Below are 13,672 nucleotides of genomic sequence, written 5' to 3'. Positions count from 1 at the left end.
CCCCCGCCGGCGGATCTTAAACGCGAGCCTTGGTTAATCGCGTTAGCCCCCTGGGGGTGCGGCCGTGGTACCAGTATTTCGCGCGTCGCGAGCACTTGCGAGAAACTTTTCGACTTTTTTTCTTTGGTACATTTTTTTCTTCTGAATCTGATTGTGAGAAAGATTCGCATTCAGAAATATTTTTCAGTATTCGATTAGAAGCAAGTGCTGGAGGATTGACAGAATGTGATTTGCTATAAATATCATGAAATTCCTTAAAGTAAGGACATGTATTCTCAGCAGTTCCAGACTCCTTATTTTTGTCTACTGTCTCTATATATACTTTTTTAAGATACTTCCACTTATCTTCACACTGCAAGTGAGAAAAATAATATCCTTCTTTGGCCAAAGCGTCTGATATATCCTGCCATATTTCCTCATGGCGTTTAGAATTGCTATTCATTACATGCATATTTGCTTTGTAGTGATGAATAAGACATAAAATGGCAGGATGTTTCCACGAAGCTGCAAGTAAAATTTTAAATTTACAAAATCTTGATGCTCACGTGGCATTTTATACAATACAATAAACAAGAAATACAAAAACGTTTGTATACCTCGGGGAGTATCTACAGTTTTTCGGCGTTTTGTTTTTGGAAGTGTTACTTGTACTTGAGATCCTGCATTATTATTACTTTGTGAAAGTACTTTTTCATATGGTTTATCCGTATTCAAAACATTGGTTTCTATTGGATTACTAATATATGGAGGTTGAGAATATTGCTTGTCTGTTAAAGCAGAAGATTGCACACGATTTATTGAAGTTGATGGCAATTGTACAATCAAAGATGGTGGCTGATTTTTCGTAACACATGATGATTCCTGTAGCGGTTTATTAAGTAAGTTGAAATCTGTTTGATTTATCATAGTTGATGAATGCTGCTGGAACTCTTTAGTGGATAAAGCAGATTGTACTTGACTTTTTATGTTTTTAAAAGAAGAATGTTGCAAATTATATATTTTACGAATATTTAGGGAATCCATAATTCTGAAAGTTTTTCCTGCTGTAAAAAGAAAAAATATAATTTAGAAATAAAAAATACTACAATATATTTATTATTGGATAAAACTATGCATTGAAATATATACACTTACAAGCTTTTTCAACCAGTAACAAATGTTTATCAGCTTGGACTGGTAATCGTTTTTCATCACAAATAATAGTAGTATAATAAACATTATATGTTTCAGTTATGGGTATATCACAGAAAGATGCGCAGTGGTTTATATCGAGGTTATATGCATTTCTAACTTGAATTACATCAGGAACTTTAATAAATGTATTTCCTGTATACATAATTTGATAAAAAATAATGTTGAATAATGGCATAGTATTTAATGACGTAGTACATAAATGATACACATAACTACATATAAATAAATATATATGATACTCACTTATCTTATTGTATAAAAATATATGCCCTTTGCCTGCTTCAACAGGATAGTTATTATTAGCACTTATTACAGGTACGTCGCTCTCTATGTTAATTTGAAAAACAAGTGGGATGTTCTCCATTTTATTATAAATTAAAATCTGATTCACTTTAACCTTGTGCTTATAACCTTGTTTCATTCTCATAACGTATAATGTCACGTGTTCAACCTATCTACTTTTTCCACCAATCATCACAATTTACTCGTAGTTCCCGCACACAAACGCAGGTGAGAATTTTACTCGATGGAGGAAATACGAAGACTTTCTTACCAGTTTTGGAACAGCTCCGAATGATGAACGAGGAACCAATCGGAAACGCTCGCAACGTTTTAGAACGCCAATGAGCAAAATTTTTCTCGAAGAGGAAGTTTTAGAATGTACCCCAAGTGCTTTATTTCCTTCCTTTCCGTGAAATAAAGGATTGGTTGATTTTTTTATGCCTCATGTTTTATGCGTTATGTAAGAGTCTGTGCTCCCCGCTTTAAGGGCCTTCTACAATAAGCCATTAGTCATAAATCAGAAATCAGAAACCAAAAATTGACCAATCACAGTCGTCATTTTTTAACTTCTGACTTCTGATTTATGACTAATGGCTTATTGTAGAAGGCCTATTAGGCCCTGCGCATAATGGAGGAAATATTAGGAACAGGAATAGATATTAAGATTTTAACCTATCAGATACCAGTTACACTGGAATATACGGTTTCTGATAGGTTGAAATCTTAATATCTATTCCTGTTCCTAATACTTCTTCCATTGTGCGCAGGGCCTTAAGGGGAGATATACACCTAGCATGGTCGAAAAAATCAATTTTTTTTTTGCATTTTCTTGAAGCTTGAGGTCTCAAGAATATCTGGTGAAAATTGCAAATCAATATCTCGATATATAACGAAGTTACAGCCAAGAGAGTGAACCGTCTCCGAGAGCGCGCCGTGCCGCCTGTTTTGCGGCCGAGCCGAGAGGCAGGTAGCGGCAAACGACCCTTCGAAGAGAGCGTATCTAGATCTGTTTTACGATTCCATTGTGTTTTCGGGCGTGCTCGGGTCCAGGTATAAGGGAAATATTACACGACCGTTACCTCGGATATACAATAGGTGTTTTAAGCCTTAAGCCGTAAGAAATTGACCAATTACAGTCGAATCCGAGAAGAATAAGCGATTGTGATTCGCCCATTTCTTATGGCTTAAGGCTTAAAACTCTATTGTAGATCCGGACTTAGGGCTCTCACACGTGAAATGCATAATAGAGCATAAGCATAACATAAGGCCGCTAAACCAATGAGCATCTTATGTAAATCAATATGGCGACATTATGCTAGATGCTCATTGGTCCAGCAGTCTTATGTTATGCTTATGCTCTGTTATGCATTTCATGTGTGATAGGCCTTATTCTTTGCCAGAAATTGGACGCGTTTCGTCAGTAGCTTGCCGTTCGTTCAACTATGCGTTACAGTGAGTTTCCGTCTGTGAATAAATATTCTGAGGAAAATGGATAACAGATATAAAGGTTCTCGGAAAGCTCATCGATCCGGATCTTTTCGCAAAGATCGAAGCAAGAAGAAAATACCGTCCAAAAATCGACATACTGCCGAAAAAGTAGAACTTTCCGACGAGAATATTATAGCGTATTCGATTTACTGACTCGACCCGACTCCGAGTCAATAATCTGTTCTGTTTAGCTGCAAAAGAAGAGCTAATTGTGTAAGAAATGCAGTTAAAAAGAACAGACTGTTGACTCAGAGTCGGGTCGAGTCAGTAATCGAATACGCTAGTTCCAGTGCCAAAAAATTGAAGACTGATCGTGAGACATCTGCATCAGAAGATCCAAACATCGGGTATCGAATTTTGAATTTTCTGACAGTGTTTTCTGCCTTATCGGAATGTGTAAAATGCAAAAAGTGTGATAGTGATGTTCGATTCTCAATAGAAAGCACTCGAGGGCTCGGTTTTAAAATTGTAGTTTCGTGTTCATCGTGCAAACCGACTTTAATTCCTTCGTGCCCATACATCAAGTCAGCTTACGAAATACATACACGATTCTATTTTGTTATGCGTTATTGGGGATTGGTTTGCATGGAGCTATGAAGACAAAATTCGCATAGCGAAAGCCGAGCTGCAAGCGCAAGAACAGACGAAAGAAGGTCGAATACGGCGCCGACAACAAAATTTAGAAGACATGAACATTCCGTCGACCGTAGAAGACTTACACTATGGGCCTGGTATCAATGATTCCATGTAAGTTGACAAATTTCATGGTTTATTCATTCCCAAATTTTCAAACGCGTTTTTCTCGAAACCACGTCTTTCAAATCGGTACCAAAAATTTCTCGAAAACCAATGAACCGATTGCCTTGAATTTTTTTTGTGGTTATTCTAGACATCATTATCTAGTACTTGTCATAGGATTTTTTTTTTCGTTGCGTATTTTTTTTTTTATAGGCAAATAATAACTAATTTTTGGTCGAAAAATCGCTATGTTATGTTCAAACGTCCGCCATTTTGTCATAAATCGATATTTTCAAAATCGGCTATGACAAGTACTAGATTATAGTATCTAATTTAATAATCTTTTTGGTTTTTTTGTTTCAGATGATTTTTGAAGAAACGCCAGTTGGTACCGTTTACCCGGATTTTTTTACAGCGCTCCGAAGATTATACAACAACCTCGTCAATTTTTGATTTTTTTTAATAAAAAAATTGAACATATTCCTGAATGTGTGTACTTTTAGATACAAAAACTCTCAATCCGAAATTTCAAATAGTTTTTCTTAAAAAAATTCACAAAAATGATCTTTTTTTCCGGCTCCTAGGTGTATATCTCCCCTTAAGCGAATTGGCGAAATTTAAATTTCTTACTGCTAAAATCTTACTGTTTAAAGCCAAGTGGGATACGATAACCTATAAAAATATTATGTTGACTGTGACTGACGAGTTACACGATGGATCATTCAAACGATTTAAACGTCGATATTGAAATACAGGAAAATATCAATGACGAACTTTTAATTTCTATTGTAAGAGAAAACCCAGTATTATATGTGAAAACATTAAAAGATTACAAAAATAAAGAACTGAAACGTGAAAAATGGACAAGTATTGGGGAGATGCTTGGTTGTACAGGTTAAGTATTACTACTTTAAATTTGCAAGATATAATTATAGCAAGTTATAATAACAAATATTTAAATTTTAATAACTTTAGCTGAGCAAGCAGAAGGGCGTTGGAATACTCTTCGCAATACATTCACCAAAAAATTACGGGAAATGAAGGCAGGACAACCCAGTGATTCAGGACATAAAATAATGAAAACGTGGATTTATTTTAAGCAAATGTCCTTTCTAACATCACATATTGCCCATCAAATGTAAGTATATATATAATTATTTTTGGAAAATATCTATTGCTGTGATAAAATTTTTATTTGGATAGGTCACGCAGCTCTATGACAACATCTCAGAAAGAGAAAAGCATGGAATTACAAAATATTGTAAGATCATCAATGCTCACCGAAGACCCTACAATGAGGACAATATTAAGTCCATTATCATCAAATGCATGGAGTTCTATAAATCTATTGACAAATTCAGATAATAGCACTAGCAGTTCTTTAGTTGATGTACCTTTAATGAATACTGAATCACTAACTTCAGATCAGCAATCTCCTATTAATTTTAAAGATTCCGAGAACGATCCACTTGATATAAATAATAAAGAAAAAAAGAAGATAGCTACAAATATCGTTTCTGAGAATATGAATACTATAATACAGAAAAAGAAAATAATACCGGCTTTAGATCAATTTGCAGCAAAAAAGCAGAAGACAATGGGTACAGTAGAAAACATATTATCCCAATCTTCTCATGCTTTTAACGTAATGGCAACAGCATACTTAAATCATACTACTGCTACACAGCAGCAGCATCATCCGTATATCACAGCAATAGCTGAAGCAATGAAACGAGTACTAGATGAAAAGCAGTTGTCTTGTTTCATGTCAATTACGCAAATAATTTCAAATCATGAAACTTCTGATTTCAATTCAATTAAACAAGTAATTCTCAAGTAATTATCAAGTAACTGAGATAACATATAATTGATTTAACATATCAAATAGTCTTGATATATATTTATTTGTTTTATATTTTTTTTTATTTTTTTTATATTTTTTTTCTGCTTAAATAACTTATAATTGATAAATATTGATTGATCACATTATAGTTAGATAAAATCTCAAAAACTCTAGGCACCTGTGAGTGTGTCTAATTGTAACGTAGTCAATCGAGATTCTTCTTACAATTACTTTTTTAATGCCAATGACAGTTCTGAAACATATTATTTCTTTCCGTCCAACGTAATGAGGCCAAATTATTTTTTAATTTTACCAAAGGTTGTCATTCCGCAATAATAATGTTTTTCGTTAGTGATAGGTATGCATCTTGAATACAATATAAGTGGTGATACAATGTGGCTGTTTAATTTTAAAGTATTATTTTATTTCATATAAAGATTGTTTAATTTATTGTTTTGTTTATGTATTGGCAGGATAAAATAAATATCAAAAAAATTAATTTATTTTATTGTTGTATGTAGTTACGGAAAAATGATTGTATGTACATATGCATATATGTTTTGTACAATGACTATGTACGTGTTTGTACGAAAAAATAAATTTTAGAGAAATTAAATGTACTTTGTTATTTAGTTAAAAAAAAATAATTTTTTAAATTAAGAAATATTTATTATGCGATCTCTGCGTACAATATTCCATTGCCCCAAGGAATCTGTCCTTCATTTGTCGTAAAATATTCAGCTATCGTATCTTGTTGCTCCAATGAAATTGTTGCAGCACGGTTAGATCCTACTCGATTGAGTCGTGTTGTACATCTAGGAATGTTTTTATCTCGCCATAAACCAGAAACAACATTTCCATTTTCATTATAATGATCTACGTAACCAGGTGGACAATATGATTAGAATCCGATAGTATGTTCTTCCCTTTTCATGATGAAATTGTGTAAACAGACTGCAGCAGAAATTACAGCCTCTACATTATTTTGGGTGCATGGCTAGTGTATAGTACTTAGTACTCTCCATCTAATATGAAAACATCTGTTATATATATTGACTTTTGCATAATTAAATGATAAATCAAAATATTATTATTACCTAGTTACGAAAATTCCAAAAGCGTTTTCAATAGTACGTCGTGCCCTTGAGAGTCAATAGTTAAAAACTTTTTGTTTGATTCCCAATAAGTTTTTCCTTGCATATGGACGCAAAAGATTTAAACGCAACGGGAAAATTTCATCACGTACAAAGTAGTGATGTGCTAATATTGTTGACTTTGACAATAACTTTGGTGGTGGCAGATTTAATTCATCATGTTCTAAAGCTTGTCCAAATCCCGATGCACTAAGAATCCTTGTATCTGATAGTGATCCTAAACAATTACAATAATCGTGTATTATATACTTAAAAATTTAATATTATTTCAACTTGCAACTTAATATTAAACAATGCATATTCTTACCATAATCTCCGATATCTACAAAGGTAAATGCATAATTTGCGTCACATGTGGCTAGCAATACTAGACTGTAGTATCCTTTATAGTTATAGTATGCTGAATCAGAGTTGGGTGGACATTGCACACGGATATGCTTTCCATCCAAAGCCCCGATACAGTTTGGAAAATCCTATCGTCCATAAAAGCATTTTTCAATATTTTTCCACTCTTCTTCAGAAGATTGCTTCAAATACGTTTTCTTAAGACATTGCCAAATGGCATTGCATGTTTCTATAACTATTTTATAACTTGTTGATTTGCCTATGCGCCAGTATCTGGCCATTGAATTAAGGCTGTCTAGCATGTGATGCTAGAAAGCTAGACAATCATGAAATTTAATAGAAAACAGAGAATGTATGTGAGTACTAAATAGGAGAATGTAACCTACCATAATGTAAATGCTAGACGGAATTCAGGATGCAAAAATTCTCGCATACTAGCTTTTGTTAAAGCAGGGTGTAACAAATTAAGCAGTTCTTCAAACTGTTTCACTGTAAGTCTAGTCATTTTGAAAAATTCTTCATGATTCGTACGTTTGTACTTCAAAAATAAAGTACAATATGCTCCCAAACAAGGTCTCTCTCGTTTGTCTGGTAACATCCACCATCTCCGATTAGGTTTTAATAATAAATAACATGCTATTATTTGCACCCATACAATTGATGTAAGCAAAATTAATTCTTCGTTTTCTTCTATTGATTCCATTATAGCTGTATATCCGAACTTCACTCCGTTCTGATTTTAGGTTAAGACTTTAAGATCGTTGACTTAGGTTATAGACTTAAGACATTCACTGTGGACACTATAACTTAACAGCTTATGCTTAATGCCTACGGTTAAAGGTTTAAAGCTTAAATCTTAGGTTTTAAGATCTCATTGTAGACGCCGCTTTAGGAAGTTCTGTGAGAGCTTCAACTGCCGCACGCCCTCGTCTAGATTATGGTCATTGGTCCGATCCTTTAAAAACAGAAATTTAAACTAAGTTCTTGTAGACCACTCGAGCGGATCGGACGTGTTCCCTCTCGTCCCGGGTGTTGCGTCACCTCGACTATATTTTTGAAAAGCTTTGCCGGCTTGGACTGTGCCATAGTATTTCAATTTCGATAGTCCCTTTATCCGTCTTGGCGCGCGGCCCGCGGCCGTGCGGCGTGGAAGCGCCGTAGCCGCAGGCGTCCAGTGGTTGAAGGGGCGCCTCACCATTTTTATTGCATCATCCATTACTCGCCCGGTTCGAGGTGGCCGGTGCATAGCACTCCCACTTACGATTACCCCAATTTACGCAGAACTCAATGGCCCAGTACCAGCCTGTCTAGGCTGCGGTGGCCAAAAAACAGAAGAAGAAGAAGAAGAAATTTAAACTCGGATATAATCCCAGAACGTCACTCTGGCTGTGATCTGTCGCGTGCGTGCGACAAGGCCATTGAGAAACTATGTCCCCCTTCTTGCCTGCACGGAAAACTTCCTTCTCTCCCGGACATGCTCAGAGAGGACGCAATCAATTTTCATAACTTGGTCACGGAACTCGATTCACCTATTACCAGTAAGGAGGTTGCCATCGCCCTTAAAGAAGTTAAGAAACACTCGGCTCCGGGTCTGGATCAGATTGATAACAAGAGGGTCGATTCTGTATCTTCATTCAAGGTGAAAATTACAAAAGTGTGCAAATTTACTAGCTGTTGACCAATAAAATTATCAGTATTCTAGTAAATTCACTCACTTTTGTAATTTTCATCTCGTTTCAAGATTCAGAATCGATCCCATGATCATTTCATCTCTCCCCATGGAGTTTACAGATGCCTTTGTAGACATTTTTAACGGCTTCCTGGACTCGGGAGTCATTCCTGATTCCTGGAAAAGATCCCTCGTGGTTCTCGGGGTGATCCCGATTGACCACAAAAAAAAAGAGGAACGCCTCACGAACGGCTCGATTGGACACCATCAGTCATAGTGACCGGTGCTTAGGAGCTTTATAGTCTCAAGCGCTGTGAGTGGCTCGTGTCCAATTGAGCCGTGTCCAACTGGGTACCACCCGTGGTTCTCATACCTAAGCCAAACGGCAACGGAGTTAGGCCAATTTCTCTTCTATCCTGCTTACTTAAATTGATGGAGAGGGTCGTTTATTTTAGGTTAAGGTGGTGGGTTGAATCTTACCTGATCATTCCTGAAATCCAAATGGGCTTTAGGCCCTTTCGCTCGTGCATTGACAACCTCACAACCCTAACTAACCATATTCATACGGCCCATCTGGCTGGCCAATTCGCGGTCTGTGTATTTGTCGACATTGTCGGCGCTTTCGACAACGTCATTCCCTCTATACTCGTTGACGCTCTGAGGAACCTTGGTATCCCGGCCAAACTGCGCAGGTTTATTCAGAATTTGACCTCGGAGAGAGAGGTCTTTTTTGTTAAAAACGGCAGACTGAGCGAATCATATGTAGTTCACAAGGGTACCCCACAAGAATCAATTCTAAGTCCGATTTTATTTAACATTTACCTCGCTGATATAGTTGACCGTATTCGGGGCAATTCTCTTATGCTGCAATACGCAGATGACAGCGATCTTCGCTCACGACACTAACCTCACGAAGGCCGTCGAATCTGTGCAAAATACTTTAGATTCCCTACAGGTTTACCTACGAGCAAAGGGCGTCGAGATCTCCCCAGACAAGTCTCAATGCGTAATTTTTTCACGTAAGAATAAGATTCCAGACTTTCAGCAGATTAGCGTGAGGGATCAAATCATTCCTCTTTCGGATTCCTTTAAGTTTCTGGGAGTCTAGCTGGATGCGAAGATGTCGGGCAGGAAACATCTCACCTATTTAATTCAGAAAGGTAGATCGATTGTTAACATCCTATCCTCTTTGTCGGGAGTTTGGTGGGACTCACACCCCTAATCGTTCCTAACAATTTATCGCGCCGTGTTCAGAGGCTCCATCGAATACGGCTACTAGGTATTTCAATTTCAACGAAATCAAACGTTATTTCAATGCCTGGAACACTTCCAATGGAGGACTATCAGAATCGCTATGGGATATCGAATCTCTACCCCGATCAATATAATGCTTGCAGAGGCTAAAAAGTCCCCCTTAAGGAACAGATTTAGGCTGCTGTCGTCTAGATTCCTTCTAAAAAGTTTTTCAAAGAGCGGCAATCCTATGGTTAACAGTCTTCGCCACTTAGAAGATATTACCTGTAACAGGCGGAAAAGAATAAAAGCCCTACGATCCATTCCTATTTTTAAACAATATATTTCTTGTAAACATTACGAAGGACACATTAAGCACTCTAATTTCCTTCCTGCTTTCTTATACCCATACAACGTATCTATTTTTACACAAGAATACAAGGAAGTAGTTACTCATGTTAACGATTCCACTCCCAGAGAATTCATTGTATCTAAATTTCAAGAATTCCTGCATACCCTCCCTCAGGATATCACTGTGCTATATACGGACGGTTCTAAATTGGGCACAGACGGCGTCACTAGAGCGGGTATTTATTCTCCAACGTTGCAGCTGAGTCTTTCTCACCGCCTCCCGTCGGGCACCTCAGTTTTCACTGCAGAAGCCTGGGCTTTACTCGTCGCTGTAAGGTCTATCTGCGAGGAACAGTGTGTCACGGCTGTCATCTTCATCGACTCCAAAAGCGTTCTAGAGGCCATTGCTTCATCTAGAACTAATAACAGCAACTATCTGGTGTACACTCTCAAGAACCAGCTGTACTTGGCTACTTCCTCGGGTATCCAGGTAGACCTTGTCTGGATCCCCTCTCATAGGGGCATACGGGGGAACGAAGAGGCGGACGATCTTGCCAAACTCGGTATTAGAAGCGGTACCCGGATATAGAGATTCCGTATACGGACACACTTGCGGAACCTAAAGCTAGATCTGCAAGACAGTTCCAGGATTACTTAAATGGAGAATTTCTGCAAAAAAGGTTTACCGTATGAACAACTCTACCGGGATACCTCACCTAAGACTTGGTATGCTAAACTCCCCTTGAAAAGAGAGGAAATCACTCTAATCGCATCAGGTCTAACCATTACAACTTGAATGCCAGTCTGTTCCGCAAAAGTATGGTCCGCTCGAGTGTCTGTCCCTGCGGAGATCCTCACCAAGATATCAATCACATAATTTTTCATTGTCCTATCACCAATCCCAAATCAGTCAACCTCACTACATTCATCGATACTACTTCCCCGAATACTCCTAGAGATATCTTTCCCTTATTAAAAAAGCCTTCTGCCAAATTGTGTCGTCTTCTTTTGACTTTTCTCAAAGCCTCCAACCTCCCCCGCCCGGCTCGCGTTTCGGCAGGAAGGGCTTCACTCAGTCATACCAACATATTATTTCTACGTTACCCATTTCTTAATTCATGTTACTCGCCGCTTGGAGCGGCTATATCGTTCCTGGCCGTATCGACTCCATAGTAGAAGTCGGTAGTGATGGGAGCTGGCAAGAATTCGTTTGCTCTAGGAAACTTTGTGTGCATGCGTAAAATGACGTAGCAGCTCGATCTAATGACTAAGCAATACGGAATACGGGTGCTTTTGGGGCTCCTGTACATCTTAGTGACCAACCGTCCCAAATTAGACGGGGCAATCTCAAATTTTAACACTTTGTCCCGCTTTACAACGCGTTCCAAATTTTTCCTAAATTAAGGTTATAGTAATGAATTGTTCCTCTTTTAACCTCTTAGATGCTGTACGTCATTATAGTGGCTTTCGCGAATGCTATCTCTCTGAACGATTATTTTTTTAAAACCCTTTACATAAAAATATATATGAAAATTTATTATTAATCATGAACACATTATGTTTCTTTAATAAAAACTTCCTTTTCTCTCTCCAATTTTCTTAACATCGTTATTAGGGGTCTTATAGTACCATACAATGTATACGTCAGTTAAGGCTGCTCAGCTTTACGCACGCGCACACAGTTTCTTACGGCTGTTCTACAATGTGCTTCTTGTTTCCTGTTTCTTGCTGTTTGTCTCTGTTTGTCTCTTGTCTTTTTGATCAAGAAGGGAAGAGACAAACAGCAAAAAACAGAAAACAAAAAACACATTGTAGAACAGCCATTAGAGCAGACGAATTCTTGCCAGCTGCCATCACTGCGGAGTCCAGTGTTGTTAGACGGGCCGGATTTCTGACGCATGTGCGTCCAATGTAGCTTCAGTAACGTACCGATCATTAGTAAATAGGAGATCATTAGTCGCCTATGTAAAATTTTCAACATTTTTGAAAAAATTTTACATAGGCGATTAATGATCTCCTATTTAGTGATCGGTACGTTACTGAAGCTACATTGGACGCACATGCGTCAGAAATCCGGCCAGTCTAACAACACTGGCGGAGTCGGGGTCGGGGGCGTCGGGACCACTCTTAATGTCTGTTCTACAATAGGGTCGCAGGTCGTTAGCCGTAAGAAATTGGCCAATCACAGTTAAATGTGAGAAGAATAATCGACTATGATTGGTTAATTTCTTACGGCTTACCGCTTACGACTATATTGTAGAACAGGCCTTACCCCGGATCTACAATAAGTGTTTTAAGCCTTAAGCCGTAAGAAATTGACCAATTACAGTCGAATCCGAAAAGAATAAGCGACTGTGATTCGCCCATTTCTTATGGTTTAAGGCTTAAAATCCTATTGTAGATCCGGACTTAGGCCTGTTCTACAATACGTCGTATGTCGCTGTCGGATGTCGCTGGTCGTCTGTCGGCTGTAGGATATATCAGTTCTGATGAACCACTCGTTCGTGGCGGACACGCCTCGTTGCCGGTTGCCCCCGTTTCGGGTGTTATTCCTGGGAGTCGCATTTGAGTTGGCACTGGGTATACACGTGTGTGTTCGCTCGAGTCGGTCTTTAGAGCAATTATATATACTCTTGCGCCCGCTTCGCACGATCTCACTCACGAGCGCGACGCGCACTCCCGAGCCGCGGAAAGGATTGGACACAGAGGATGGCTAAAAGGAAACAAACGGTCTTTATTGCAGAGGTCTATACAACTCGTAGATAACACGAGATACGTCGGAAATAAGAACTCTCGATAAGCGATGGAGAAAACACGTCCGTAAGTGTCGACGTCTCTCCAAAGATCTGCCGAACGTTCTCTATCAACAACGGCGCGTCCCCTTGACAACGCGACACCAGAAACCGGCAAGGCGTAGCAGGCGGCGGCGTAACAATACATTTGCTTTTGGCGAGTGTTTCTCTCATTAGAATTTGGTCGGCTACAGTGCTGGCCTAGTAGCTAACGTTCGTTTGCAAGTTTATATCGAATTTTTACGCGATACGCTTCCCTTCGTTCCCATGTCGGGGGCATCGGCCCCTGATACGGGGCGAGGGGGGGGGGGGACGGAGAGGTAGAAACCGCGGTTCGGTCTATTATTTCAACGGGAAACTCTATCTCCTTGTCGGATTTAAGAACTATGGCCTGCAATAACTTCTCCGAGTTCGCGGTTTCCAAGGAAGGTTGCTCAGAAAGTGGTAATTCTATGAATGGGAACGAGAAAGACATGCTGACTAATCTAATGGCGTAGTCTAATGAAGCAACCTATTATAACAAGGACAGCGATAGTGTCTCTCATCGTGCATCTTCCTCTTATGACGAGTCGGCCATTAACGT

The 13,672-nt window shown here is 38.5% G+C and overlaps 2 protein-coding genes and 1 long non-coding RNA gene across 3 annotated transcripts; 1 reads left to right on the top strand and 2 right to left on the bottom strand.

Annotated features, from left to right (window-relative positions):
- Window positions 1-16: 16 nt before the first annotated feature.
- LOC108767676 (uncharacterized) lies at window positions 17-1,770 on the bottom strand. The gene is made up of 4 exons (XM_018517652.1): window positions 1,438-1,770; window positions 1,135-1,326; window positions 597-1,043; window positions 17-504 (listed from the first exon to the last, which is right to left on the bottom strand). The coding sequence occupies exons 1-4, from the start codon at window positions 1,619-1,621 to the stop codon at window positions 17-19; spliced, it is 1,311 nt and encodes a 436-aa protein (XP_018373154.1). The 5' UTR covers window positions 1,622-1,770.
- Window positions 1,771-3,373: 1,603 nt separating this feature from the next.
- On the top strand, window positions 3,374-5,542 carry LOC108767674 (uncharacterized). Its single transcript, XM_018517651.1, has 5 exons — window positions 3,374-3,711; window positions 4,066-4,191; window positions 4,287-4,596; window positions 4,678-4,840; window positions 4,906-5,542. Exons 3-5 carry the CDS (start codon window positions 4,416-4,418, stop codon window positions 5,540-5,542), a joined length of 981 nt encoding a protein of 326 aa, XP_018373153.1. The 5' UTR covers window positions 3,374-3,711; window positions 4,066-4,191; window positions 4,287-4,415.
- A 710-nt stretch (window positions 5,543-6,252) lies between these two features.
- LOC108767681 (uncharacterized) lies at window positions 6,253-7,345 on the bottom strand. Its single transcript, XR_001940446.1, has 3 exons — window positions 7,007-7,345; window positions 6,643-6,916; window positions 6,253-6,570 (listed from the first exon to the last, which is right to left on the bottom strand). It is a non-coding gene; the product is annotated as an uncharacterized LOC108767681 (long non-coding RNA).
- Between the last annotated feature and the right edge of the window lie 6,327 nt (window positions 7,346-13,672).

Source organism: Trachymyrmex cornetzi, unplaced genomic scaffold (genome assembly GCF_001594075.2).
Source record: "Trachymyrmex cornetzi isolate Tcor2-1 unplaced genomic scaffold, Tcor1.1 scaffold718, whole genome shotgun sequence".
In the NCBI taxonomy this organism is placed as follows: Eukaryota; Metazoa; Arthropoda; class Insecta; order Hymenoptera; family Formicidae; genus Trachymyrmex; species Trachymyrmex cornetzi.
The sequence above is the reverse complement of the archived record's forward strand: the minus strand, read 5'-3'. Positions and strand labels throughout refer to the sequence as shown.